The following is a 26,417-nucleotide window of genomic DNA, read 5'->3' on the forward strand; positions in this document are numbered from 1 at the left end:
TGCATCTGAGTTCAATGACCTCTTACATAGTTGGATTGCTGAGCATGGAAGACGTCATATCCCATGAACAGGACCGCGTCTTTTCCTGTCGCTCCATTACCGCTCGCGACTGGGCGGAGTGGCCGCACATCGCCTCAGATAGCGCCGGTCGCCCGGAAAATGGGCGCGTCTTCATCGGCCCCACGAAATCAGAGGCTCGGGCTTTGAAATCAAAGCATATCACCTTTGCAGACTCTCAACGCCCATCTAGTAGCTGCAAATGCGCTACCTTCTCCCACAATGGCAAGATTCTGGCGGCATCATTCGACAGCAATAACGTCCTCGTATGGCGAGTCTCCGACGGTTTACTGGTTCAGCGCCTTCATCATCGCGGTCACGCAGAGCAGGTCTACTGCCTCTCCTTTTCCCCCACAGAGTACTCTATCGTCTCTGGGTCTGAGGATGCTACTGCCATTATCTGGGATGTGCGGAGTGGCCATGTACTTCTACGACTCGAGGGCCATGGTGGGACAGTGCGCAGGGTCGAGTATGCTCCTCATGGAAGGCTCATCGCGACTAGTTGTAGCGATGACAGATCTTTGAAAATCTGGGACGCTTCGACTGGTCAACTCCGACACTCCTTCAGCGCTGATCAGAGAATATTCAAGCTCGTCTTCTCTCCGGACAGTTCGCGTCTATACGCCGAACTGCGCAGTTCCTGCCTCATCTATGACATGGACACCTATACCCACACCGCTACAATAGAGCACGAAGTGGAGTCGATGCTCAACTGGTCACTGTCTCGCCAAGGAGATCGCATAGTCACCGGATCGCGAGAGCCGGGTCAAGTGAAGATTTGGGATGCGGTGACCGGCAAAGAGCTTCTCGCAATTGGCCACCCGGTAAAGCTTTCATATCCCGTGGCGTTTTCCCCAGATGGAACCGAGGTATTGGCGGCTTGTGACGCAGACAAGACTGCTCTCACCTACGACTCGCAGACGGGCCAGCTACGCCGCGTCTTCGAGCTATCAGAGGAACCAACTCATGTGACGTACTCTCCGAACGGAGGTTATCTCGCCTTACGCGCCAACCGCAGGCCTCTTCAAGTATATGCTGCGAAATCTGGAACATTCCTCGCAGAGTTCGAGTGGGGTGAAGACGACAGGATGCTCGAGGAAACACACTTTCTACCTGACTGCCAAGCTCTCCTGACACGATTCTCACGCGGACCCTTAGTTCTGTGTAACATCCATGATGTAATGCGAATGCGGTAGCGAGGTATTAGCGTAGCGATAGCTGGCTGCCGTAGTACTGAGCAGTGTTGCTCAGTTAATCACTAGGATTACTAGTTAAAGGTGGACTATTGTGACTAGTTAATGACTAGTTAAATAGTTATCACCTGACGATGACTGGGCGGTGCTCTGGGTCTCTCCACGTGATTTACCAAATGCGCCGCGCCGCCCGCGCGTCTGCCTTCCGAATGCTTGCTGCAGCCTCACCAGGCCCTCGAGACTTGTGCGTGTCCTTGTGTACATAGCCTGTGAGGTGGAATACATCGTTTTTGACAATCCCACTTTGCTCTGAACGTCTCCCACCACTCCGAGCTCGATGAACCACACCGAGAATGTCAGAGGGAAGTCCAGCTGGTGGAGAAGGCACTTTCTCGACCATCCACTAAGGTCGACGAAGCACCCATCAGCATATGCAAATCCAGGTGCACCTACCTCTGACAAGTTCAAGGTCATCTGTCGTGCCTGCTACACTTCCGCCCTTAATCAGGCAAAGCGGACTGATCCTCATCTCAATCAGTTGGCCTTTAACGATCAACGTGAGTACTATTTATTGGCCGTGATTGTTGTGATAAGCAGCTGCTAATATCTCACCAGTATGGAGTCAGTCAAAGGCAGATGCAGATTGTATCTGGATCTCCTCTGCAAAGCCAACAATGATAAATCACCTCATCCATTGCAAGCATGGGGTGCTGCCTGAGGTCAAAGAACAAGCAATCACAGAGAAGACGAAGAAAGATTCAGCCGCCAACAGAGGGGAGGAGGCTTACGAGTACATGGAAGCTCCCATGGCAGGTCCGTCGAGTAGTTTCGGCTTCAATCCTACTGCTGCCACACCACAGTACTATCCGCCACCAGTCCAGCCTGAGCCTACAGCCCATCCCATGGCACCAGGACTTCAGCAATTATTCTCGCTCCCTGTGGGCTTTCACAGGGCACTTCCTTCACCCCTGATAGGCAGCTCGGCAGGTAAGTGAAAGAGAATGATGGCATCTGGTGCCTTCCGTCTAAGCTGACCCATGCAGATCGCACTATGTCACCTATTCCTCTAGAATTCCAACAGCTTCCGGCCACCATGACTCCCCCCTCTTACTCTCCGTTGCCCAGCCCAACTACAACATCATTGTCATTTGGCCAGGGTTTATCCCTGCCAAATGCTTACGTTCTTCTGCTCAGGCGTGGCGCTAGCCAACGCCCCATTTCTATGCCGCCGAGACTCACAGCTTCACACTGGACGGACAGCCGCCAAGAGCACTTTTAAATGCTCATCACCCGCTTGACGGCTTCAGCAAATCTTCCCCACCACTGGGTTGAGAATTCTGAGTGGGCGACACTTGTTGCCGAATTTATTCCAGGCGCGAAGCTTTTCTCACGAAATAAACTGACAAAGACTCTCATTTCGCAAGAGCTCGAGCGAGTTCGGAGCTTGGCACAGAAGAACTTGAAGGACTTGAAGGTTGCGGAAGGGACTTTCCAACTGGATGGCTGGACAGGAGGCAATTACCATCACTTCCTAGGGTTCATGTTCACCGCCGGATCGAAGGTATGACATGTGCAGGCTTACAGAAATTTATTCTCAATTATCTCCTATGTATTTCAGGTCTTTGCGGCTAGACTCAAGAATACATCGTGCGAAAGGAAGACTGCAAAAAAATTACTTGCACATGTGCGGGCCGAGTTTGCTCGTATGGAGGAGACATGGGACATCAAACTTGTTGCCCTCGTTTCGGACAACAGCGGCGAGTCGCTAGTGGTGCGGAAGGCCTTGCAACTTGAAAGGCCAGATCTTATCATCATGCAGTGCTACGCTCATCAGATCAACCTTGTAGTTGGCGACTATTTCAAGAAGTCCGGTGCGAAATTTCTCGAAGCATCCGCTGAGGCCGACCAAGTGATCAGGTGGCTCCACAGCAAGACCCAAGTCCTTGCAATACTTCGCAAGGTTCAGGAGGAGCAAGGCGTTTTGTCTCCTCTAACTGTTATTTGCACTGTTCTTACTTGCTGGATCTCTCATTACCTTGCTTATCGGCGTCTTCTCGACCTCAAGAACTGGATCACACAGGTTGTCTCCCAGGATAGAGGGCGCGTCGAGGCCGGACAAGAGAGTCAGCTGGTCACAGGCGATAGGGAAGCAAAGGAAAAGGCAAACGAAACTCTCGCGATCATTGATAAGGCTATTTTTTGGCACCGACTCGCACGGTATGTTGCAATCGAGCTTTGCTAACAATGGCGTAGCAATAATCTTTGTAACCTGCAGCATCAAGGTACATCTCACGCCGCTTGCGCTAGCTGCCAACATTCTCCAGTCCACATCGAGTCGACTCGATCACGTTGCCCTGGTGTTCGGCACATTGTTTCTTCGATCTACTAACCTTGCTGAAGACAAGGACGCTGATGCCAATGAAGAAAAGATCTGCGGGGCTGTATGCAACAGGTCTCAATAAGCGATGGCTGGACAGTGATCAAGACATCCTTGTAGCAGCGGTCATCCTTAATCCACATACTCGAGCGGCGCCACTTAAGAGCTTCCGGCACGCAGACATCATAACGCTACTTGCCCGCATTTGGAAGCGTCTGTTTTCATCAGATACTGTCCCGCCCGCGTTCTACAATGAGGTGAAGGAGTACATCTCAGACACCGGCACTTACGCAGACATGCCAAACTTTGCTGCATCGCTCTGAAACCCTGATGATCCAGACGTGAGTGTGCTTGTCTCAACTCTGACAAATGCTAATCATGCATTATCAGCATTCTGCCGCACCTCTTGAAGTCTGGAAGCTCTTCATGACAGCCAGTAGCCCAGTCTCTCCTCTGCAGCGGCTTGCCAAACGCATTTTCTCTGTTTGCCCTAATGTTGCCCCTGTCGAACGCTTCTTCAGCCTGTTGAAGCGAATTATGACCCCCTCCCGCTCACGTCTCACTTGTACGAATCTCATGAACTCTGCAGAGCTCAGTCTGCACATTATGCAAGAATACGAGTCTGGCGGCACTCTGGCAACGCACCTCCAGCGGCGCGAGCGACACTTCATCGACTGCGCAGCAGCACCGCCACCTACTATTACCCCAACTGTACGTGTGCCCATGGCAAACGTACCGATTGCTGCATCTGTCACGCCGCCGTTAGCAGCGGGTTCTGCACTCTCCGGCACTGCCTCTGTGTCTGGCCCGAGCTTAGTATTTCAGCCTGGTGCTAGCTCACCTGGCCCCATCACAGTCCTCATGACCGGCCAGCCTGAGGCCAGCCCGATTGGCTCAACAGGGCAAGCCTCATCAGAGACGCAGCCCAATGAGCGCGCACCCAATGTGCCGTCCATGCAGGATATCGCCCTTGCAATGGTGCGGGCCGCAGAATCTGAGATTCAGGCAGAACATCTCTCCGCTGTCATGTCTCAGCATCATGGGCGGCCATTACATTGCCGCCTTGATGATGTATTCGATTTTAGGAACACATATTGGACTGACACTATGGACAAGCTGGGGTTGCGCGGGCTAGAAGAAGAGATGGAGGTTCATGGGTTGTTTGATTTGGATGCAGAAGGGGAAGAGGACTGTGAGAAACTTCGCGCTTGTACTTAGGTCGTATATACAATAGTCACTACCTCGAAAGTTTTGCAACATTGCCTCTCAGACGTCCCACTCGCACCTAGGCAGATATCCGTGCACTCCAATTGGACGGCGGCATTTTCCGAGATCAGGACCCGAGAACCACCCAGTTACAGTCATTAGTTAAGTCATTCAGTAAAGTCAGTGACTATTTAACTAGTCATTTACTAGTCATTAACTAGCACAACACTGGTACTGAGTGTGCTGTAACGCATGATGGTGTGCGACATACGCTCGTATTATGTATAATGAAGGAGAGGCGCATCAGTGTACCCACAGCGAGATGAGCAAAACACAGGGTTCGCGGGGACAAATCGGAACGTTGCAGCCGAACCCGCCTGGCGCGATATGCGCCCATGCCGACGCGTAGCCCAAAAAGGTCTACTTACGTAAGCCGATCGCGTGATCCTCTCCGAACTGTTTGCGCGCCAAACCCAGTGCATTATGTCGCTCTGACATACTGGTATTGCCACTGATACCATGGGCATGCTCAACCTAAAGTACAGCGTTAGCTCTGCTAACGCTCCCTTCTGTCTTTGCGCCATCTAGTGACCTCTTGTTGTTGTCCTCATTCTGGTCCACCTCACGATGCCGCAGCTAACAGGCTTGGTCAAAGCGCTCTCTGGATCGAACATCACATCTGACCACTACGCTTCATGCCGCTCAACAGTGCGTGTGGTTTTTATTTGCACACGAGGTGCCGCTAACCTCGTGCGAACTTGAAAAGGAGGGAGTATGTGGAGAGGATGCAAAGCAGGGTGCGTGTTCGTATATCATCATACACAGGGTCCATGACAGCAACAGCACCTCTGCAACTCTTTCAAGTCTGCCCATGAAGCATCTCATTGGCATATCGTCATCATATGAGTGGTGCTGTGAGGATCTCAGGGTGAAATACCTGTTGTGCTGATCATGTTTCTCATTAGATAGCCTCGGGAATTGCGCAATCGCACAACAGACACTCCCGGGGATGTTCAAGCCAGTTACAAAGTGTATAATATTTTTGCAGCTTGAGAATCATGCTTGTACTCAAGGCAAATCAAGCAAAGCACAGGAACTTACAGCCCTCGCCACCAATGCATGATTTCCTTCATGCTTAATGACCTACACAACACTGTTTGCCAACCTGGTCTTCTTTTTCAGCCCTCTTAATGCGACAAGCCTGACTTGTACAGCATGTCACTTTCCACCAGTTGGATCTTCTTGGCGGCTAACAAGAGACTGGTACCCTCAGATATACCAGCTGCTTTTCGCAGTGTGCAGCACTGCTTGTAGAAACACTTCAGACCATCTGTGCTGCCTACCATACAGCTATTATGTTGTTTGTTTGGCCTTTGACCACCGCAGAACATCTCAGCTCGCTTTCAGACTGGATGCTGGCCTTCATAGAGAACGCGTCTCAGTCTTCCCTGTGCGAGCATTTCCGCGCAAGCGCCCTTTCCTCGCGCTCTCGGAAACACAGCCGCCGTATTATCCGGCTTTATACTTCCCTTGCACTTCAAATTGCCACAGGCTCCTCTCCATGGTCCATGACATCAGCATGCTACACCAGCAGATCCTCGAACGGCTCACGAAGGCATCCTGGCTCTCTGTACCTGTTAGCTTCAGAGAGTTGTGAGCTGTATACAACTGAGATACCTGAATCAATCTGCAGCCAGAGGATTTAGAGATGATGCTTGTGAAACGATCATGAGAATAGAGTATGCATCATGCCCACCGGCTTGACGGCGAGGAGCCGTGCGATCGGGCACATCAAACGCCACGATGCAATTATGTGAGCTAATTTGTTTCGACCCGGCTTGCTGTCGCCGCTACACGACATTCAGCTGTCTGCGGACACTGCGTGTGCATCGGAGATATCTCCGTGGTTTTATTTTTGAGACAACTTAACCATCAATGAGACCAAATTTTTATACGACTCGAGCAGCATCACGCTACAAAGATCTCGTCATTTGACTTACGTGACTCACGTTCAGACTACAGGTGATGAAACTTGGAGCAATGGTGTCTTACACTGACGCTACATACTGCTCTCAATTGCGAAGCAGGAAATGATACCACACGTCATTCGTGCGCTAATCATTTAAGGTCTGGCCCGAGTCGTGTTTTTCCGTGCGAAATGATCGTCGCGCTCACGGCACGGGGGTGCGGGAGCTCTCATCGCTATCTATCCCACGGTACAAACTGTCCCAGGATCGCTTCACGCCCTCACTCTACTCTGCTAAGTTGCGCTACAGTCTTAGCTTTAGCCGCAATGTTTCGCCGACTCCGTCACCGGCAATCAGCCCCAGACGAGATCTATTCGTCCAGCCTCGAGACACTGTACCTCGGTCGCGCCCTCTGGTACCCAGAGCCGCACAAGTCTGGGGAGCTGCAGATCGGTGACGTGGGCTTCATTCGCCGTGGCGCGTTTATCAGGCTCTTCAACCTCGACACCTCTACGCCCGAGAACAAAGTCCCGTCCGATTATTGGCCGAAACAGTTCGACAACATGGAACCACTACCCCCTCACGTACTCCAAATTGACGAAAGAAGTCGTTCGCTCGGTCCCGGTCACTATTGCAGCCATGGAGTAGAGAGCAAAAACATACACGCCTTGGCGGGTGTGTAAGTGGACCCGAACCGCGTCAGAATGCTTTCCGCTGACAGATTAGCAGAACGACCAGTACAGGCGTGTCCGCGACGCTAAGCGGCAACTACGCATGCAAAGCGGTACATGGTGCGGCCCTCGTGCTCCAGAGCGAGGCTCATGAGAAGACGATATACGAGAATCGGACGTTCAAGAAGTACATCATCCGGAATCACCCCAAGTGGTACACATATGCCAGGGACGGTCTCTCCCAGGACATCAAGCAAGACGACATTGTAGTTGTCAGCGGCTGGGTCAAGACCAAGGCCGATTGGGTAGCGGCTGCCTTTAGCAACACAAGCACGAGCTTCGGTGCCTCGCTTGAAGGCCATGTGGGCGGCATCGCAGGGGTCGAGGTGGGCGGGTCGCACACAAGCTCTGTTACAGGTCCGAAGATGCACCGACACGGCGAGCACTACGTGATAAACGAATCCGACATTCACCCCAGGGAAGTGAAGAGAGACCAGAGCGTCTTCTTGAGCCGATATGACGATGAGTGAGCCATGAGGAGAATACGCGACAGTTGCGAGTGATTTATTATGCCCTTTCGAATGTAGAAGGACATGGCCACTCCGAACATCCCAGATGATTGCGCTCCCGTCGAGGGATCCCGAGATGAGGGTGTGATTGTTTGAGGGAAATGACAAGGAATTGAAATTGCTTGTATGGCCCTGACGTTGTAGACGTTGAACCAAGAGACCGTCGGAGAGCCGCCATACGAGGACGTCGTTAGTGAAAAACGATGCAGCAAGAAATTTGCCATCAGCCGACAGGGCAGAGCAACTGCACGCTTCATATGAATCGCGGGAGTGGGCAAAGACAAAATGCTTCAGCTTTCGGGTCAGGGGTCTACCCTGGTCTTCCATTGGACCCGAGATGAGGACGTGCAAATCCTCCAAGTGACAGCCGTCCTTAGAGGTGATGCCTGACCATTTCTTCAAGTCAGACGCTGCGATACCAGTAGTGCGACGAGCGAAAGCGCGTTCTCTTTCATGTGATACGACATCTTCCATGCTTAGAGATCCAACTGTCCGAGAGGTTGCTGTGTTTAGATATCCCGTATAGCGAGAAGATAAAAGACTCACCCGTGCCCTCGACATCTACCGGAGGCTGGACTTGCCGAAGGTAGCTCGCAAAATCGATCACAGAACTGCCTCCCTGATCTGAGTTCAGCCTCTGCGCTATCATCGAATGTTCCTGACAGTACGCACGACGATATTTAACACATCGCTATCGCTTGCAATTGCAGTCTCGACGGCGGATATCTGTCGCCATGAATGTCATGGTTAGCATAATCGACAGCACCTTCAATTCGTCAGCAGACATACCTCCAATATGTAGTCGAGAAGAACGTCCAGTGGATCAGGATCTTCGCCCTGGCGTGTTTTGATCTTAGATGTGCCGCATGATCTACTGTGATGAATTACGTACCTCGTTCTCGCGTTCTAGCATATCAACCTCGCTAACATCCTCCGCCTCCCGCGCCATGACTCCCTCATCTCCCAGTCCACCTCTCGCATCTCCTGGACCTGGAGGTCTGTGGTATCCCGCGCCTGCGACGACCTTCCACGGGAGTAATAGCCGCCTTCGCACCTTACCGCTTCCAATGGCGACAAATCCGTGAAGATTTGGGACGTTTTGACTGGGGCATGTCTGCACTCCTTCCGCGCGGACGAAGAAGTACACGAGCTTGCTTTCTCCACGGACGGCACCCGTCTCTACATCAAACTGTTCAAATCTTGCCTCCTCTATAACGTCCAAACATACGCACACATCGCTACGCTTCGGCATGTTTCAGGAGAGGCACTTACCTGGTCAATGTCTCGCCAGGGAGATCGTATAGTCACTGCATCAGGCTATCAAGTGAAGATCTGGAGCGCAGTGACCGGTGAAGAGATCCTCGCGGTCGACCACCCGAAACAGCTCTCATCGCCCGTGGCCTTCTCTCCAGATGGCGCCGAGGTGCTGGTGGGCTGTGATGCGTACAAGACTGCTGTCACCTACAGCTCACGGACGGGCCAGCTGCGTCGTGTCTTCAAGTTATCAGAGAGTCGAGCATATCACGCGCTGTACTCCCCAGACGGAGACTATGCCGTCTTCGGCAACGTGGACAATGAGCTGGAGGTGTTCGACACAAAGTCTAGAGCACTCCTTGCAAAGTTCAAGGCTGGCGGAGATATCGGCGATCTTCAATTCGTACCTGACACACAGACCCTCCTGATACGATGCAAAGACAGACCTCTTAGATTGTGTAGTATCCAGGACATAATGCGCATGCGATAGTGTACCATTACCCGCCTTACCGAATGTACCATATTATTGCAGATATATAGGATAATCTGATCACCCATGCCAGACTGCCGTACGCAACATTGGTCGCACGACAGAAGGGCTGAAATGATCCTTACGCAACCTGGCATGGTCAGCTGGCGTATTGAGGCATAAGCGTGAAGTTCACCAACAGCGTTCCTAGTCTGGGCCTCGCCAATCATAAGGACGTCCCTTCACGCGTGTGTTAGGCTTAAGCGGCACAGCGTCGCATTTCTCGTCAGTGGAAAACGGTGCTGGACGACGAGAGAGGTAACGGCATGGGGGATGATGTTCAGGAACAGGGCATACTGAGCGAAGCCGGTGGAGCCATGATAAGCTATAGTCTGTCAGAGAGGTAATATTACACCGCGGAGATGTAATAAAATGCCTCCACCCGATCCCTTCAATTGAATAACAAAGCCCTCTGTAGTGTGTACTCCCACACATTGGAAGCGATGAAAATCCTCGTCAGCGACCTGGACCAAAATTTTTATTATGGGCACACTCGACGATGGTTGCAATGCGACGCACCCTGGGAACACAAAAATCTTTCGCAGCCGTCGACAAGCTCTGAAAGCGCGCGGTCGATCTATCGCTCGGACGCCCACTCTCACGCACTACCGCTCAGAACTTTCCCTGGCGCGTTTCGACGAGTACGCTCCAATCGCGATGGCCGTGCTTGTCGAGACATGGGTCGACGTGGCCGAAATGCCGGGCGCAGAACGCGCGGCGTTCTGAGCGGCATGGTCACGTCTTGCTCGATTCTGAACGTGTGGATTCGTTAGAAGATGCTGCGGAACAGTGGTCGAGGCATCGTACCTGCGAGTAACGGATGCGGCAGAGGAGTAGCGTCGGTGGTGGTCGCTTTGAAGATCATGTCGCAGCACGGCCGCGGAGAAGTTGGACTCGTCGTATTCAAGGTCTTGAACGCGGTGCAGGGGAGGATATCGAGTAACTCTGCGCCCTTCCTTTACTGGAAAATGAGGTGGAGACACATGGGGTACATGAATAGCATCTGAGGTGGCCCCCGTGCCGGTAGATGTGAACACTCCTGTCCAGATTGCAAGCATGCAATCAACATTGTGTAGTCACGATATGATGACGCCAAGCTCGTACATGGCCTGCACTGTCATCTTCTACTCAAGCAGCTTGTTCGCGTCATCCGCATGTGCTTTCAAGCTACCGAGAACAACGTTTGTCAGCGTAAGGCCTTCGCGTTCAATACTCACACGTACCTATTACGCTGACAAGATCCTGACCATCTAAGACCGCCGGCTTCGCCTCCCCCCCCTCCCGGTCACTGAAACTCAGCGATGTTGCCGGTCCTCCGTCGATACTTCGAATCGAGACACGCTGTCCAGCGGTGCTGAGAAAAGCTTGCAGGTGCCGCAAGACGTCGCGGGAAATAGAACTGCAGTGCTTCTTGACGATTACTATGCCGCCATGGTATAGGTTGATGGAAGAGTCGGTGAGCCCCGGATGTGGATCATCTGGGAGACGAAGACGAGACGAGACAAGTCGGTCTACAAAAACACAGAAGAGACCGATCCAAGAGATGTACGTACATAACGTCCCTCGCGCCATCTGCGCACCAACTCCAAACGTTCCGACCGGACATGCCATACGAGTAAGGCGGGGTCACGGTGCGCGGCCCATCGAGTCGCGAACGTTCACCTTCCCTGCTGGAGACGTTTTTGAGTTGCGTGCTGAACAAACAAATGAATCCTGGGCCACTCTCCATATGTAAACAAACATACATACCTCATGCCAGACCGGTGTCGTACACTATACGGTTGGTCATCATAGTGCGCGGTCGCCATGGACAGAGCGTGCGCAGCGTACCGGTGCTAGCGCGGACGAGGATGCTTCTGGCGAAGCGGGAAGTCTTAGGAAGACGCACGCGGACCCCCGGGAGATGTGGAAATGATTTCTAACCTGCGACCAGAGAAAGTTGTTGTGCCAGGTTTGTCTACAGGCGACCTGGAGGGCTGCATGGTAAGTAACGAAGATGCTCCGTTAGTTCAGGTGCTAATGGTTGTATGATGATTATGGCTGCTGAGAGAATGGAGACACCAGTAAAGCGGTTATGTCTCCTTTATCTGGCGTAGACAGAAGAGCTGTCTGAAGAGGGCGCGAGCGCAGTGGGACGCGAAAACTGAAAAGGGAAATTAGCCACGTGATCGGTGATCCTGACGCCCGCGGCCTGCTCGGCGTTCCAGATTCGCTAGTCGCGACGCGCTCTGCTTTAACTCACCACCGCCATTTGGTCTTGACCATAATACAGCATTTCAGACCGTATCACTCGCTCGAAATTGCCAGGCATTCTCATAGCCCATATCAGCGCTAGTTCACCGACGGGCTATCCGCAACCCGCACCTTCCATTATGATCCCATGGCTACTCAACAGGAGCGGTGCGCAGAAGTTCGGAAAACTCAGCTGTCATGTCGCTCTCGTACGCTATTAGGCGAAAGATGCTCCCCAAATGCTCTCCCGCCGCTTGTCGTGCAGGAGCGCAACGCGGCTAGAGCCACGCCCTCACCGCCTTTAACAAGCTCCCTCGGAACTATCGCGAGCCCGAGGTCTACGCAGAAACTAAGGTACTCACAGGAAAGGTCGTTTGCATCTGCTATGGCGTCATAGCGCAGTTATAGGCTGCACGATGTTGCGCCTTGATGCGAGGCGCAAGACAAACTATCAGCTATCCGCGACCGATCACAAAGGTGCAAAACGGCTTCTAGCTGCTTGGAGCTCCTCGTGCGCAAGACGTTACATGGGGTGTGTAAAGAAGGATAGTGAGTACAAGGGAGCGGGATCGGCAGAGGGAAAGAGGAAGGCGCGAGTGTAATTTGCCGCGGCAAGATTCACGGTGAGTTCAGATCCTCTAAATGACTATTACTCAACATTACTAATCAGATATACTTACAACAGTCGTGACCATGCTAGTCAATCAGCGCGATGGTGTTGGGTTGGATCGCTAAGCTAGTGGTGAATCCTCGAAGCTCTGTGACTCCGGCTCTTCAACATCTCGCTCGCAGCTGCTCGCTTGCTGGTCTTCAAGGGCCCTGTCCGCAACGAAGGCTCGCAATGCACAAGCGACCGTTCGCCATCTACTGATCAAAATAATAGTCAACGCAACCTTATCACGCCGCGGACCTCACATGTCCGACGCATAACATCTGCCCCTGGCCTCCATCCAGTTCTGCGCTTTGTTATTCTCGGGCCATCGCAGGCTGCAGATGCGCATCGCGCTGAAAAAGACCGCGGAGCTTCTCCCGTCCTCTCGTGGTCACGTGCTCTTGTATTGCACTGCTTGATGCACGACCGGCGAGCACAGACGAAGCATCGCGCCTCGTCCAACCGCAGCGCCATATTTCGACAGCCCTCCCGACGCGGCAGCAGTGTCGCATTTGCACCAATGTGAGGCTCGTGGCCGCACTATGCCGGCAAGATTGGCACCTCACGACAAACTCCGCTAATGCGCCTCCCCGTTTGAAACGCCGCGCCGCGCAGCGAACGCATCCTTAGAGGAGCAGGCTGCTCCAGCCTCGCTTCTCACTGGTCGCACGTTCATTAGAGTGCGACGAGCCGGGGAACTCTAGTGTTCCACCGCAATGGCATCATCAGATGGCTTGTGCCGCTCCCAGCGTAGTAAGGATCGCTCGACTGAATGTGAGTAGCAATCGATTCGTCGAAGATATAGAGAGCGAAAGTCTCACAGGCTCCCTTGCAGCTACCACTGCTCTTCGAACTTGAAGACATCGCCGGCAAAGGTGACTCAGTGTATCAGAGTCCGGCAGGCCTGCCGGACGTCAGGCTTCATTAGGTCACTTCGCCAGGTTCTCCTGGCTTGAACTTAGCGGGACGGTTCGGGCATGCCCAGTCCTGGTCAACAGGGCGGCGCTTGTAACGTCCGGCATATCTGGCTCTGCCTCTCTAAGCGCGGCTCAGATTAGATCCCTTTGTGGCTGTAGTGATGGCACGTTGCGTTCCATAGCGCACTGTGTCCTGTAGCACGAATCATAGGTCAGCTTGGGGAACTATACGAATCGCTGGCTATTTATCGATTCTAAGTTTAGCCTCGAGCTTCTTCGTGCGAAGCTATCACACCTATGCCGCTGGCATTCTCTGGTCAATCGATCCCACAGCGTACGTGTCCCAGGCTTGCTTTTCACCGTCATAACTACCTTACCAGCTCATACTGCATCTCAAGGCCCCACCTTTCATCTATCATGTTCCGCCTCTTTCGTCGGCCGCCGGCTCCGGACGATATCTATTCATCCAGCCTCCAGACACTCTGCCTCGGCCATGCTCTCTGGTACCCAGAGCCTCACAAGTCAGGCGAGCCCCAGATTGGCGATGTGGGATTCATACGCGAGGGCGCATTCATCAGACTGTTCAATCTCGACACCTCTGCTCCCGAGAAGAAGGTCACGTTCTGGCCGACGCCATTCGAGGATATAGAGCCCCTTCCCGAAAACGTACTGCAAGTCGACCCCAGATCTTGTCCACTTGCGCCCGACCGTTACTGTAGCCACGGAGTCGAGAGCAGTGGTATGCGTGCGTCAGCGAACGTGTGAGTGGACTGGTTAGCTTTAGAAATGCCTTCATGCTAACAGCCAGCAGATCGGCCGGTGTAGACCTATCTGCGGCTCTTAGTGCCGAGTACTCATGCAAGGCCGAGCAAGGCGCCGTTCTCGCATTGAAGAGCGAGGCGCATGCGGAGACGATCTTCGACAACCATAATTTTAAGACGTACATCGTCCGGAACTACGACAAATGGTATGCATATGCGAAGCACGGCCTGGGTCAAGACATCAAGCAGGAGAAGATTGTCGTGGTCAGCGGATGGGTGAAGACGGAGGCGGATTGGGCGGCGGCGGCGTTCAGCAACACGAGCACGAGCTTCAGTGGCTCGCTCAAAGGTCGCGCCGGCGGCGCTGCAGGCGCCGAGCTGGGCTGGTCGCACGCGAGCTCAGTAACCGGACCGAAGATGCACCGGCATGCGAAACGGAACTCGGGGAATACGAAGGTAGACCAGAGCGTGTTCCTGAAGCGGTACATGGTACGATGGCGACTGTTTCTTCCACGAAAGGTTGTCGCGGGGGCGGGCTACCATCGGCTTCCGGACCCAGGAGATGCGAGAGGTAGCTCGGGAGGGAAAGGGGTTATGGCATGGGAGGAGGACCTCGATGAAGACACTATGTTGGAACCCGAAGATGAGGTACGCGACTCGTTGCGACGTCTTGCGAGGACTATGAGCTAACGAGCCGGCGGGATGAGGTTCTTGATCCGTTGGATATTCTCCTGGACTACATACTTGAGGCATGTCTAGTTACGCTGGATGCTATCCGTCATACTAATCATCGTACCTTTCACAATAGACGTCTGATGTCAAGATTGCAATTGCATGCGATAGTGATGTTGAAAGCATTGTTGTACGTCTTTTAAATGCTCGATATATATATATATATATATATGAAGACTCATTCATGCCTAGGGCGACGAGCAGGTAGTTGATCTTGCGAGCTATCTTCGCCAAGTACAACCTCCGGTTCGCATCGATGGCGCGCGTGAGTCTTTCGTCGTTTTGCGATAGCTGTGTCTAAGCGCGGCGACCTTTCACGCAGTCGGCTCGCTGTGCGCGAAAGATGTTGTATCCCACGAGCGAAAACGTGCTTTCACGCGTCGCACCATCATCGCCCCCGACTTGGCGAAGTGGTCAGGCATCACCTTTGAAAATGCCGGTCGCATGGAGGACATGCTCGTCTTCATTCCAGGTCCGACGGAAGAGGAGAGCATACCCCTGAAGCTGCAATACCTTGTCTTTGCCGATTCTCGCGATACATCCAAAACGTGTCAGTGCTTCGCACTGTCAAACGATGGCAAGCTTCTGGCAGCATCATTCTGGAGTAGCGATGTCCTCGTATGGCGACTTTCTGACGGTCTTTTGGTTCAGCGCCTACACCATCAGAACCATAAATACCAAGTCGTTTCCCTATCATTCTCCCCAAGTAACCGCACCCTTGTCTCCGGGTCCCTCAACGAGAGCACTGTTGTCTGGGACATCCGGAGCGGCCGTATACTGCTACGTCTGGAACCAGGACATGATCAGCTCGTGACCAAGGTTGCATATGCTCCTCATGGTGCACTCATCGCCACCGCTTCTGAAGACGACAACGCTATGAAGATTTGGGACGCTTCGAATGGAGCATGTCTGCAGTCCTTCAGTGTCGGCGACGTTATACATGGGCTTGCCTTCTCCTCAGATGGCCTCCGTCTCTGCATTGGGCTTCTCGACTCTTGCCTCCTCTATGACCTCCAAACGGATACATACATTGCCACACTACCGCATGACTCAACTGAGGATCCCTCCTGGTCTATGTCTCGTCAAGGAGATCGCATAGTCACTGCATCGGGCGGCCGAGTGAAGATCTGGAGTGCGGTTACCGGTGAAGAGATTCTCAGGGTCAGCCACCCGCGAGGACTCTCACATCCTGTGACATTCTCCGCAGACGGTACCGAGATATTGGCGGCCTGTGATGTGGACAAGATCGTTATGGCCTACAGCATACGGACAGGAGAGCCAAATCGCGTTTACAAGTTATCAGATGCAGCGTATCGCGCGGCGTACTCACCGAGCGGAGATTATGCCGTCTTCAGCGACATGGGCCACGAGCTGAAAGTATTTGACGCGAAATCTGGAATATTCCTTGCACAGTTTGAGATTGACGGGGACCTCAGAGCCACACAATTTGCACCCGACGGAAAAACCCTTCTAATGAACTTTGGGGACGGACCTCTTAGACTGTGTAATATCCAGGATATAATGCGCATGCGATAGTATATTATTAGTTTTGCCTTGCTAAATGTATGATACATGATGCAACTACGAAACGCGATGAAAGCTCTGCAGGCTGTTCGGTGCGACGTCCGTGCCACTCAGGCTTCACACGCCGCTCGCAACAAGGTATAGCATAACGGCAAGGCCTGAAAAGCTGTCTGGGCAGGTTACACGGTCAGCGGGTGAGCCGCATCAAAGCGTAAGGCTCACCAACGCTAATCCCAAAGACATTCACTGATATGTTTAATGCGTGCGCGGAAGGTAGCTCATGGCACCGTGGAAAGCTGTAGTCTGCCAGAACGGCGCAGCGCTCGTAGAACATGAGAGACGACATACCCTTCATTCAGCTCCTCTATCTGGGCAGCGCAAGCCCCTTTGCTCTCACCGTGACACGCTTAAATTAATGAAAATCTTCGACAGCGACCTGAAATGACGTGGTTAGTTCGCTCAAATTTGACCATGATCGCACTACGACGCACTTACAGAATTCGTCGATCTATAGCAACTGCTATCCCATTTTCATCTTCCTCTGTGTCGTATCATTTATGGCTCTGAATGTATTACGGCCACCAAACTCAAGCGCGATGAATGAACGGAGAAGGGATAAAGACGTGCAGCGACTACTGAGGCGTTCGAGGTACTTCACTACCGTTCCGCACAGTAAGCAGTTCGGATGTGCAGTCGCAACCATTTATATTGTCTTCGAGCGTGCCTAATTTATCTCCCTGTCATTTCAATTCTGCATCGCCTAACTGTCATGAATATTACATATTCCGGATGGTTCTCCCAGATTCTACAGTATTCTTTTACTTTCTATACACCTCTGTATATTTGTAGTATAATCTAGGTATTGAGTCTGACATGTATATAAGGAGCCCGTACTGCTCAATAACAAGCCAGACTCGAGCTGGTCTTTACTCACCTCCATTCCTCTCGTCTGTCTCCTCAGCCTTGTCGTAGCCCAGTCCAGTTGGATTGTTGGTTGCTGACATTAGCTCGAGTCTCCACCAACTGCCCTACAACGATCCTCGTCACTCCCACACCAACCATCACCCATCTCCACACAACGATCCACCTTATATGCACATCCGACTCTCACCCTAAATTCTAACCCTACCAAATTCTACTGCATCAGGACCCGAACCCCTGGAACCCTTCTTTGTGCACTTGCACAACTTTTACCACATCACACCCCCGAAGTCACCTCTGTAATCACTAGCCCTTAGGCGGCTAAACAGAGCTCTGTCCTATTAGAATTGTACTTTGCCCTACCATAGGCAGAGTTACACGCTTTGCACAGTGCAAGTGGATATTCCCAAGTACGACGTGGCAACCGGTTGCGACTGGGCATCGGAAAGGTGATATCAGTTAGATTGACGATCCCGTTCCGGGCGTTGGACTGAAGAGACATAATTGCTCTTTGGGCTGCTACAGTATCTCTAGATCTGTATCACAATTAGCATTTTGGTTCTTTGTCAGAAATTTCCATCTCTGGCGAACTCTACCCCTGATCTGGTCATTACAACACGATTAGTCCCAGGGTTTGCTGCAACCAGCTCCACGGACCCAATAGCACATGACCACACTTTCTTGTGATTGCAGAGGATACCTACATTGGGTACTAGAAGGGAGATTCATCTACAGACGCGACAATCGCGTACAGTACTGTGTGCAACAGCCATGTCCGCACTTCCCACAAAATAGTACTCATTGCCCACGGTGCGAAGAAGGACTACGCAGAGAATTAGTAACCAGAGTAGCCACCGGAGAACCTTTGGAATCCCTCACAGTCCCCGAACCCGTAGCATTTGGCTCAGAACCCAGAGCTAGACGAGACATTCTCGAATTGGTCACTGACCATCTCCGCTCAATCGCCCTAGGAGAAACCGAAGCACCACCAGAAGGACCACCAAACTCTGTGGAAGAAGCTTTGGAAGATTCTGAACCACCAAGTCTACACCCTCGCCGCTCTCCCACCCCACCATCCTCTCCATCAGATCCCGGCATGATGGCCGAGAACCAAGACAGTGCCACGTTTCTCAATGGAAGTGCAATGAAGCCAGATGCCTTCGATGGCACGAAATCCAAGTACATCGCTTGGAAGACGCAGATGAAACTGTATGTAGTCACGCAAAGGAAGCGGCTACCAGAGCAGTTTGACAGAGTCCTTATGATTCTGTCCTACATGAAGGGAGGACACGCTGGCAAATACGTCACCACATACATGAAAAAATATGACACGGATGAAAGCACCGTGATCCAGACGACCAATGCACTCTGAGCCGATCTCGATAGACATTTTCTGATTGATGAACAGGCCAAAGCGTACAAGCGACTGCAAGCAATGCAGATGGGCACACTGACCGCCAAAGAATTCTTCTCCAAGTTCGAGTTGTGCGCCTTCCAGGCAGAAATCCATGACTTTGAGGCACACTTCCAAGAACTCAAGTCGCTTCTAGAAAAAGTGCTACGGGCCGATATCATTTGGCTTCTGTACAACTTGTCAGAGGAACTCCCAACCACCTACGCTCTCTACAAGCAATGGGTTGCGCGCATCAATCTGAATCAACAGCAGTACCGTAGGCGGAATCCGCAGCCCCAACAACAAGGGCAATTCCAGCCTCGACAACAACAGGCACAGAACACACCACAAGCGCAGGCTAACGTAGCCGCGCCAGTAGCCACGACTGCGCCAGTTCAGACACGGCGCGATGGGACCGGTGTGACATTTGGCAGCAGAGGTCAACCAATGGAATTGGGTCAGGCACGACGCCTAGGCCTCTGTTTCTGATGTGGTGAAAAGGGTCACTTATCGTGCAATTGCCCGAATTGGCAACAAGCCCAACAACTATGGGCCGCGGAAACCCCAGCAGTTCCCACTGCCAATACATTCACACCACTCACGTCACTTAACAAAGCACCTGCCACCATGGCGGAACCATTTGACTGGAAAAAGGCAATTCACAACGAGATTCATGCGGTAATGAAGGGTTTTGCAAGCGGTCAGCTGGGCGCGTAGCCGAGTTGACCAAAGAGAATTTTACGAACTATCTGTGTTCTTGGTTTGGAGTTCCAATGTATATACAACAAAAGAAAGGGGCGTCTGTAGAACAGCGCAGAGAGGCTCAACCCTCTTGCTTAATTCCCCCAAATAAAAAATTATCTCCTACTTCGAACCAGACTGAACCTACACAGTGGCAATGCCACACCCCATGAACAGCGGCCTGGATCCGCCAATGGATAGTCAACAAAGAAGAAGCAGCGCTTAGAATGTTGACCAAATGGGTACACTCAAAGAAGAGTGTCGATGCCTCAGAAGCCTGTATGAATCAAATCAGGCAAATGAAAGAAGAAGAAGCAATAGACTTCTTGAACGAGTTACGAAAGCAGCCTCGATTCATCTGAGGAAGGAAGGGGACACAAATGGACGTCCCAATGATCATCACCACCTTGGACACACAACAGCGCTTATTAGTCAAAGCACTATTAGACACGGGATGTACCAGATCATCTATTAATGCGCAGTTTGTCCGCGATAACAACATCGCTACAAAGAAACTTCCATCACCGATCCCTGTCTACAATGCGGACGGCATGCATAATACTGGCGGCGCTATCACTGACTTTGTCGAGTTAAGGGTTGAAATTCAGGACCACATTGAATGGCTTCCTTTCACCGTTACCAATCTAGGAAAAACTCCGATCTTCCTAGGATATGAATGGCTCCAGATTCATAATCCATCTATTGATTGGCAGGAACAAGTCATTCAGTTTAATTGGTGCCCAATCACCTGCAAATATGCAGCCCGATTAATTGATATTGATGCCGATCAAGAAGAGCCCAGCGATCCGGAGGCTCACTTAGAAGAAGGGGATAGAATCCTTATTCTAGACCACAAAACCTACTTTGCTACGGGAGCAGCATGTATTCGCACCACGGCCACTGATCTAGCGATCAAAGAGAGTCTGAAACACGAAACCAAAACTTTTGAAAATACCATTCCGAGCCACTATCACGACTATGCCAACATATTTAGCGAAGAAGATTTTGACTCTCTACCACAAAGACGACCATGGGATCATGCAATCGAACTCACACCAGGCACGCAACCAATCAGTTGCAAAGTTTATCCTATTTCTGTAAACGAACAAAAAGAACTTGATAAGTTCATAGAAGAGAACCTCCAAACCAGGAGAATTCGACCGTCGAAATCCCTGTGGGCTTCTCCGTTCTTCTTTGTCAAAAAGAAAGATGGATGACTTCGACCCGTGCAAGATTATCGGAAGCTGAATGAGTTGACAATTAAAAATCGCTACCCACTTCCTTTGATACAGGAACCAGTGGACAAGCTGAAGCAGGCACGGTACTTTACGAAACTAGACATCCGATGGGGATACAACAAAATCCACATCAAAGAAGGCGACAAAGAGAAAGCAGCATTCCTAACGAATCGAGGACTATTCGAACCATTAGTCATGTTCTTCAGTCTTACCAATTCCCCGGCTACATTCCAGACTATAATGAACGACATATTCTGAGATCTCATCAGTCAAGGACACGTGGTAGTCTACCTAGACAATATTATGATCTTCACTCAAGATTTGAAAGAACACTGTCGGATCACACGGCAAGTTCTTCAGATTTTAAGAGAACACAAACTTTATCTGAAACCGGAAAAGTGCAAGTTTGAGAAATCAGAGATAGAATACCTTGGGATGATAGTAGGAAAAGGAGTTGTCTGCATGGACCCAGTCAAAATAGAAGGAGTTGTCAATTGGCCTCGACCTGAGTGCAAACGAGACATTCAAGCATTCCTTGGATTCACCAATTTCTACCAAAGGTTCATCTGAGATTATGGCAAAATAGCAAAACCACTCAGTTCACTAACGGGCAACACTACCTTTGAATGGACTGTTGAACAAGAAGTAGCATTCACAAGCCTGAAGAACGCTCTCTGCACAGCGCCAGTACTGGCCATATCCAATGACAACAACCCCTACCGAGTAGAATGTGACGCCTCGGACTTTGCCATAGGAGCAGAGCTAGCCCAGAAGCAAGACGGCAAATGGAAGCCTGTCGCTTATCTGTTCAAAGCCATGACAGCTGCCGAAAAAAATTACGAGATTTACGATAAGGAACTTCTCGCAATCATGACTAGTCTTGATGAATGGCGTCAGTACCTCATGGGCACCGTACATCCGTTTGAAATATGGACAGATCACAAGAATCTAGAATACTTCCGAAAGCCGCAGAAGCTCAATCGGCGTCAGGCCTGATGGGTAACTGAATTAGCTGAATATTGATACTCGTTGCATCACAAGCCTGGGAAATCTAATGGCAAGGTGGACGGACTATCTCGTCAAAAGCAACACAATGCAGGGAAAGAGGACAATTCTGATATTGTGCTATTGAAACCAGAACATTTTTGTGCTTTAATCTGTAGTACTGTATTTAGTTTAGAAGGAATCGACCAGAACTGGGTCGCGAAAATTAAAAAAATACAAAAAGAACCAAGATTCACTAGTCACCGTAGCTCTACAGAACAAGGACAAAGACTGGAATGAAGATAGTACCGGACTCGTGACGTAGAAGAACCGTATTTACGTACTGGTAAATAGGAAACTCCGTGAGCAGATCATTGCTCATCACCATGATACCCTGATGGCCGGACACCCTGGTCAATATAAAACACACGAAATGGTCATGCACAATTACTGGTGGCCTAGAATTTGAGAAGACATCTGGAAGTATGTTGCTGGATGCGAGAAATGCCAGAAGACCAAGGTGCACACAACACGACCTACCGGACTTCTCTTCCCCAACGAAATCCCTACGCGACCCTGGGAAATAATCTCGGTAGATAAGATAGGAGTGCTACCAGAATCCTTTGGATACAATGCTATTCTCATAGTCGTCTGCATGTACTCCAAGCAGATAATCGTGATACCAAGCAACATTGAACTCAATGCCAAAGGATGGGGAAAAGCACTTTGCGATCATGTGGTGGCACATCATGGACTACCCCGAAAAATCATCAGCGACAGGGGGACTGAATTCAAGAACAAGTTCATTTCCGAACTGTACCAATCGCTCAGAATTGAAGCCAACCCTTCCACCGCGTATCACCCCCAGACAGATGGACAAACAGAGCATATCAATCGTGAGATAGAACAGTATCTCCGACTATTCATCAACTATCGACAAGCCGATTGGGCTGAATGGCTGCCACTTGCAACATTCTTGTACAACAATAAAGTTCGCTTGTCTACCAGATATACCCCATTCTTTGTGAACAAAGGGTACCACCCTTATGAGGGAACTCAACTGGTACAAGAAGGACTAAGTGAAAATGTACAACAGTTTGTCGATAGAATGAATCGAGTACATGAAGACACTAGCACAGCCATTAGTCTAGCGCAGGAATCCATGAAGCGCTTTTATGATAGAAAGAGGAAGAACAGACCAGAATACAAATCTGGAGATAAAGTTTGGTTAGAAGGGATAAACATCTGAATGAACAGGCCAATGAAGAAGCTCAACGATAAGTGATATGGAACCTTCAAGGTCAAACGCAAAGTCGGCGCTTCTGCCTATGAGTTGGAACTCCCACGTCAATGGAAACAATACCCTATTTTCAATGAAAGTCTCCTTAGCCCTTTCAAAGAACCTACGTATCTCTCGCAGCGACGTAAACCGGTAGTCCCTGACCTCGTAAATGGTGAGGAAGAATGGGAAGTCGAAGAGATCCTTGACTCCCGCCATGATCGAAATGGGAACCTTGAGTATCAGGTTCTCTGGAAGAACAGCCCCCACGGCGATCGCCGTTCTTGGGAATCACGGGCGAACTTGACCAATTGTCAAGAACTCCTTCAGAAATTCCATGCGAGATGTCCCGACAAACCCGCGCCTATGACAATTAGGATCCCGACCTGTTCACATACTCACGCGCATTGCCACTCTTCTGGTACAATGGATGGGCAGAATTCTTTCCAAACAAGGATTGGAAGAAGCCACTGGTCTTGACCTTTACTCCGCCGAAAGCGTTGAAATACCAGCACAGGATCGTAAAATTGTCAGCACCAGTATAGCAATGCGTGCCCCTCACGGGACCTATGCGCGGATTGCACCGCGAAGTGGGTTAGCGGTCAAAGGAATAGATATTGGTGCAGGAGTTGTAGACCGAGACTACACCGGAGAAGTACACGTAGTAATGATCAATACCACCGATCAACCTTTCCAGGTACGCGCCAGCGATCGAATCGCACAAGTCATTCTGGAACGTATTGCATCATGCGATATCGAGGAGGTTTTGGCTCTACTGGTAAATAATCATGAGGACACGATTCTAGACGGGGGGGTAATGTCATGAATATTACATATTCCGGATGGTTCTCCCAGATTCTACAGTATTCTTTTACTTTCTATACACCTCCGTATATTCATAGTATAATCTAGGTATTGAGTCTGACATGTATATAAGGAGCCCGTACTGCTCAATAACAAGCCAGACTCGAGCTGGTCTTTACTCACCTCCATTCCTCTCATCTGTCTCCTCAGCCTTGTCGTAGCCCAGTCCAGTTGGATTGTTGGTTGCTGACACTAACGATATCCCGCAGTCGTCCTCATGACGGATTGACCCTTTGCGTTCTTGAACCTACTGTATGAAGGTTGCTATTGGACAAAAAAAATGAATTTGGAGCTGGCGCAGTCTGTATGTACAGTTTGGCAGACAAAAGTGCAGGAACGTGAACGAACGAGCACAAATGTGCACAAAAGCAGGCAAACGTGTGTGATTGTGCATGAAAGTGGACAAACGTACACAATCGTGCATGACGCTGAGCTTTGGTTTTCGTTATGCCCTGCTTTGAGATTGGCGATGGCACTAATGTGTGCGCGTTCGTGCGTGTTCGTGCATGTTTGTTTGCATTTGTTCGTGTTCGTGGATTCATTTTATTGTTTAGTTTGGTGTAAGTTAGCAATTGGCTTTCATTTTCGTGATTATGCATCTCATTTGAATCGTCGAGTGCACGAAGGTGCACAAAGATAAACACCTAGCCAAAATGAAACTGTGACAAAATGAATAGGTAGTTCATCAGATGCACACTTTCGCGTGCGGAAGTGCACAAAAGTGCACAAACGTGAGCTTTCGTGCACGATGGCACATGTTAGTGACCAAACACGCATCATCATGCACGAACATGCACGAAAGTGCATGAACACGCATGCAAAATCCTAGACGCATATCGAAAACAAAACTTTGCAGCCAGTGCGAAGGTGAGAATTTATTTCTGTCCAATAACACCCTTGATACTACTGGTAGGCCTGCTCGATGCTTCCTTGTCCTCTAATTACCTGCAATTTATCTCATTTGGCGCCAGTAACCGTCGTACAAGGACAGCACCTTGTTTTTTGTAGCATAAAGCTATGAGAAATGGCTCGTGGTCGACATACCTCAAGTGCCGGACAACTTATTGATATTTAGTTTGGGCATCCATCCTCCTCGTGCGAAGCCATCAGACAGATAGCGCCGAAACTGTTGTCATCGATCCCTTGCACTCCCAACTCGTGCCAAGATCATTTCGTTCACCCGCTATGTTTTGCTTCCGTCGCCTGCCGTCCGCTCCAGACGAGATCTATTCATCCAATCTCAACACCCTTTACCTCGGTCATGCTCTCTGGTACCCGGAGCCTCATGTGACAGGAGAGGTACAGATCGGCGATGTGGGCTTCATTCGCTGTGGTGCATTTGTCAGATTATTCAACCTTGATACCTCTGCGCCCGAAAAGAAGGTCAAGTTTTGGCCCAAGCCTTTCGAAAACTTCGAGCCCTTGCCTCCAGACGTGTTGCAAGTCGACACCAGAAGTAGTCCGCTTGTCCCCAATCATTACTGCAGTGATGGAGTTGAGAGCAGGGAAATACAAGCCTCTGCGGACGCGTGAGCGCATCGGCTCATCTCAGAAACATTTTCCTCTGACGGTCTGCAGAACGATTGGCGCAGGTGTGTCCGCGACCCTTAGCATGGAGTACATATGTAAAGGGGCGCAAGGTGCGGTCCTCGTGCTTCAGAGCAAGGCCTATGACGAGGCGTTATTCGAGAACAATAATTTCAAGACGTACATCATTCGGGACCACGACAAATGGTTCTCATACGCCAGGAACAACCTGGGCCAAGCGGTTCAGCAGGAGGACATCACCGTGGTCAGCGGATGGGTCAAAACCGAAGCGAACTGGGCCGCAACCGCTTTCAACAATACGAGCTCAAGATTTGGTGCCTCGCTCAAAGGAAGTTGATGTGGACTTGCGTCGACACACCACGAGGGATACTGCGTGGATCTAATCAGAAGGCAGCGCTGACGAGGTCTGGCGACTAGTGCGTTAGCTTATTCAGCTAGCCCAATAAACCAAGTGTATTAGTTACTATTCTAACGTATGAATAAAGGCTTACCTAGCCCAATAAACCAAGAGGTTGAGATGGGGCTAGGTAGTGACGAACGGGGCCTTTATATACTAGTCAGGCTGCGCACGGACCAGGCATTACATAAGCAACTGGTGCTACGGCGACTGCTAGTGTCTAGGGGACTTTTAGGCGGAGAAACGAGGGCCGGCGTGTCATATCTGATGAGGTTGTCGGGCCGGCGGGGATAGGATGTCCGTTGCCAATCGAACTCGGAGGTAGTCGGGGGCCGGTGTGTCATGTTGTATGACGTTGTCGGGCCGACGGGGATCGGATGTCTGATGGAGATCGGAGTGCGGCTGTTACTG

The 26,417-nt window shown here is 50.8% G+C and overlaps 7 protein-coding genes across 7 annotated transcripts; all 7 read left to right on the plus strand.

Moving 5' to 3' along the window:
* Positions 1 to 14: 14 nt before the first annotated feature.
* On the plus strand, positions 15 to 1,253 carry PHACADRAFT_248976 (uncharacterized protein; the record flags this gene model as incomplete). Its single annotated transcript, XM_007391402.1, has 1 exon — positions 15 to 1,253. One exon carries the CDS (start codon positions 15 to 17, stop codon positions 1,251 to 1,253), a length of 1,239 nt encoding a protein of 412 aa, XP_007391464.1.
* A 1,276-nt stretch (positions 1,254 to 2,529) lies between these two features.
* PHACADRAFT_85843 (uncharacterized protein) lies at positions 2,530 to 3,950 on the plus strand (the record flags this gene model as incomplete). The annotated part of the gene is made up of 4 exons (XM_007391403.1): positions 2,530 to 2,811; positions 2,869 to 3,467; positions 3,526 to 3,691; positions 3,714 to 3,950. The coding sequence occupies 4 exons, from the start codon at positions 2,530 to 2,532 to the stop codon at positions 3,948 to 3,950; spliced, it is 1,284 nt and encodes a 427-aa protein (XP_007391465.1).
* Positions 3,951 to 7,065: 3,115 nt separating this feature from the next.
* PHACADRAFT_248977 (uncharacterized protein) lies at positions 7,066 to 7,491 on the plus strand. Its single transcript, XM_007391404.1, has one exon. The coding sequence runs from the start codon at positions 7,127 to 7,129 to the stop codon at positions 7,481 to 7,483; it is 357 nt and encodes a 118-aa protein (XP_007391466.1). The 5' UTR covers positions 7,066 to 7,126; the 3' UTR covers positions 7,484 to 7,491.
* A 1,606-nt stretch (positions 7,492 to 9,097) lies between these two features.
* On the plus strand, positions 9,098 to 9,842 carry PHACADRAFT_248979 (uncharacterized protein; the record flags this gene model as incomplete). The annotated part of the gene is made up of 1 exon (XM_007391405.1): positions 9,098 to 9,842. A coding segment is annotated over exon 1 (403 nt), but the record flags the coding sequence as incomplete, so codon positions are not given.
* Positions 9,843 to 13,975: 4,133 nt separating this feature from the next.
* On the plus strand, positions 13,976 to 14,395 carry PHACADRAFT_248980 (uncharacterized protein). Its single transcript, XM_007391407.1, has one exon. It carries the CDS (start codon positions 14,042 to 14,044, stop codon positions 14,387 to 14,389), a length of 348 nt encoding a protein of 115 aa, XP_007391469.1. The 5' UTR covers positions 13,976 to 14,041; the 3' UTR covers positions 14,390 to 14,395.
* Positions 14,396 to 14,986: 591 nt separating this feature from the next.
* PHACADRAFT_248983 (uncharacterized protein) lies at positions 14,987 to 15,889 on the plus strand (the record flags this gene model as incomplete). The annotated part of the gene is made up of 5 exons (XM_007391408.1): positions 14,987 to 15,033; positions 15,093 to 15,143; positions 15,194 to 15,247; positions 15,310 to 15,382; positions 15,440 to 15,889. Coding segments are annotated over exons 1-5 (649 nt in total), but the record flags the coding sequence as incomplete, so codon positions are not given.
* A 9,357-nt stretch (positions 15,890 to 25,246) lies between these two features.
* Positions 25,247 to 25,946, plus strand: PHACADRAFT_191194 (uncharacterized protein; the record flags this gene model as incomplete). The annotated part of the gene is made up of 2 exons (XM_007391409.1): positions 25,247 to 25,590; positions 25,640 to 25,946. 2 exons carry the CDS (start codon positions 25,247 to 25,249, stop codon positions 25,944 to 25,946), a joined length of 651 nt encoding a protein of 216 aa, XP_007391471.1.
* Between the last annotated feature and the right edge of the window lie 471 nt (positions 25,947 to 26,417).

The sequence above is a fragment of the Phanerochaete carnosa genome (assembly GCF_000300595.1).
Source record: "Phanerochaete carnosa HHB-10118-sp unplaced genomic scaffold PHACAscaffold_2, whole genome shotgun sequence".
Lineage (NCBI taxonomy): Eukaryota > Fungi > Basidiomycota > Agaricomycetes > Polyporales > Phanerochaetaceae > Phanerochaete > Phanerochaete carnosa.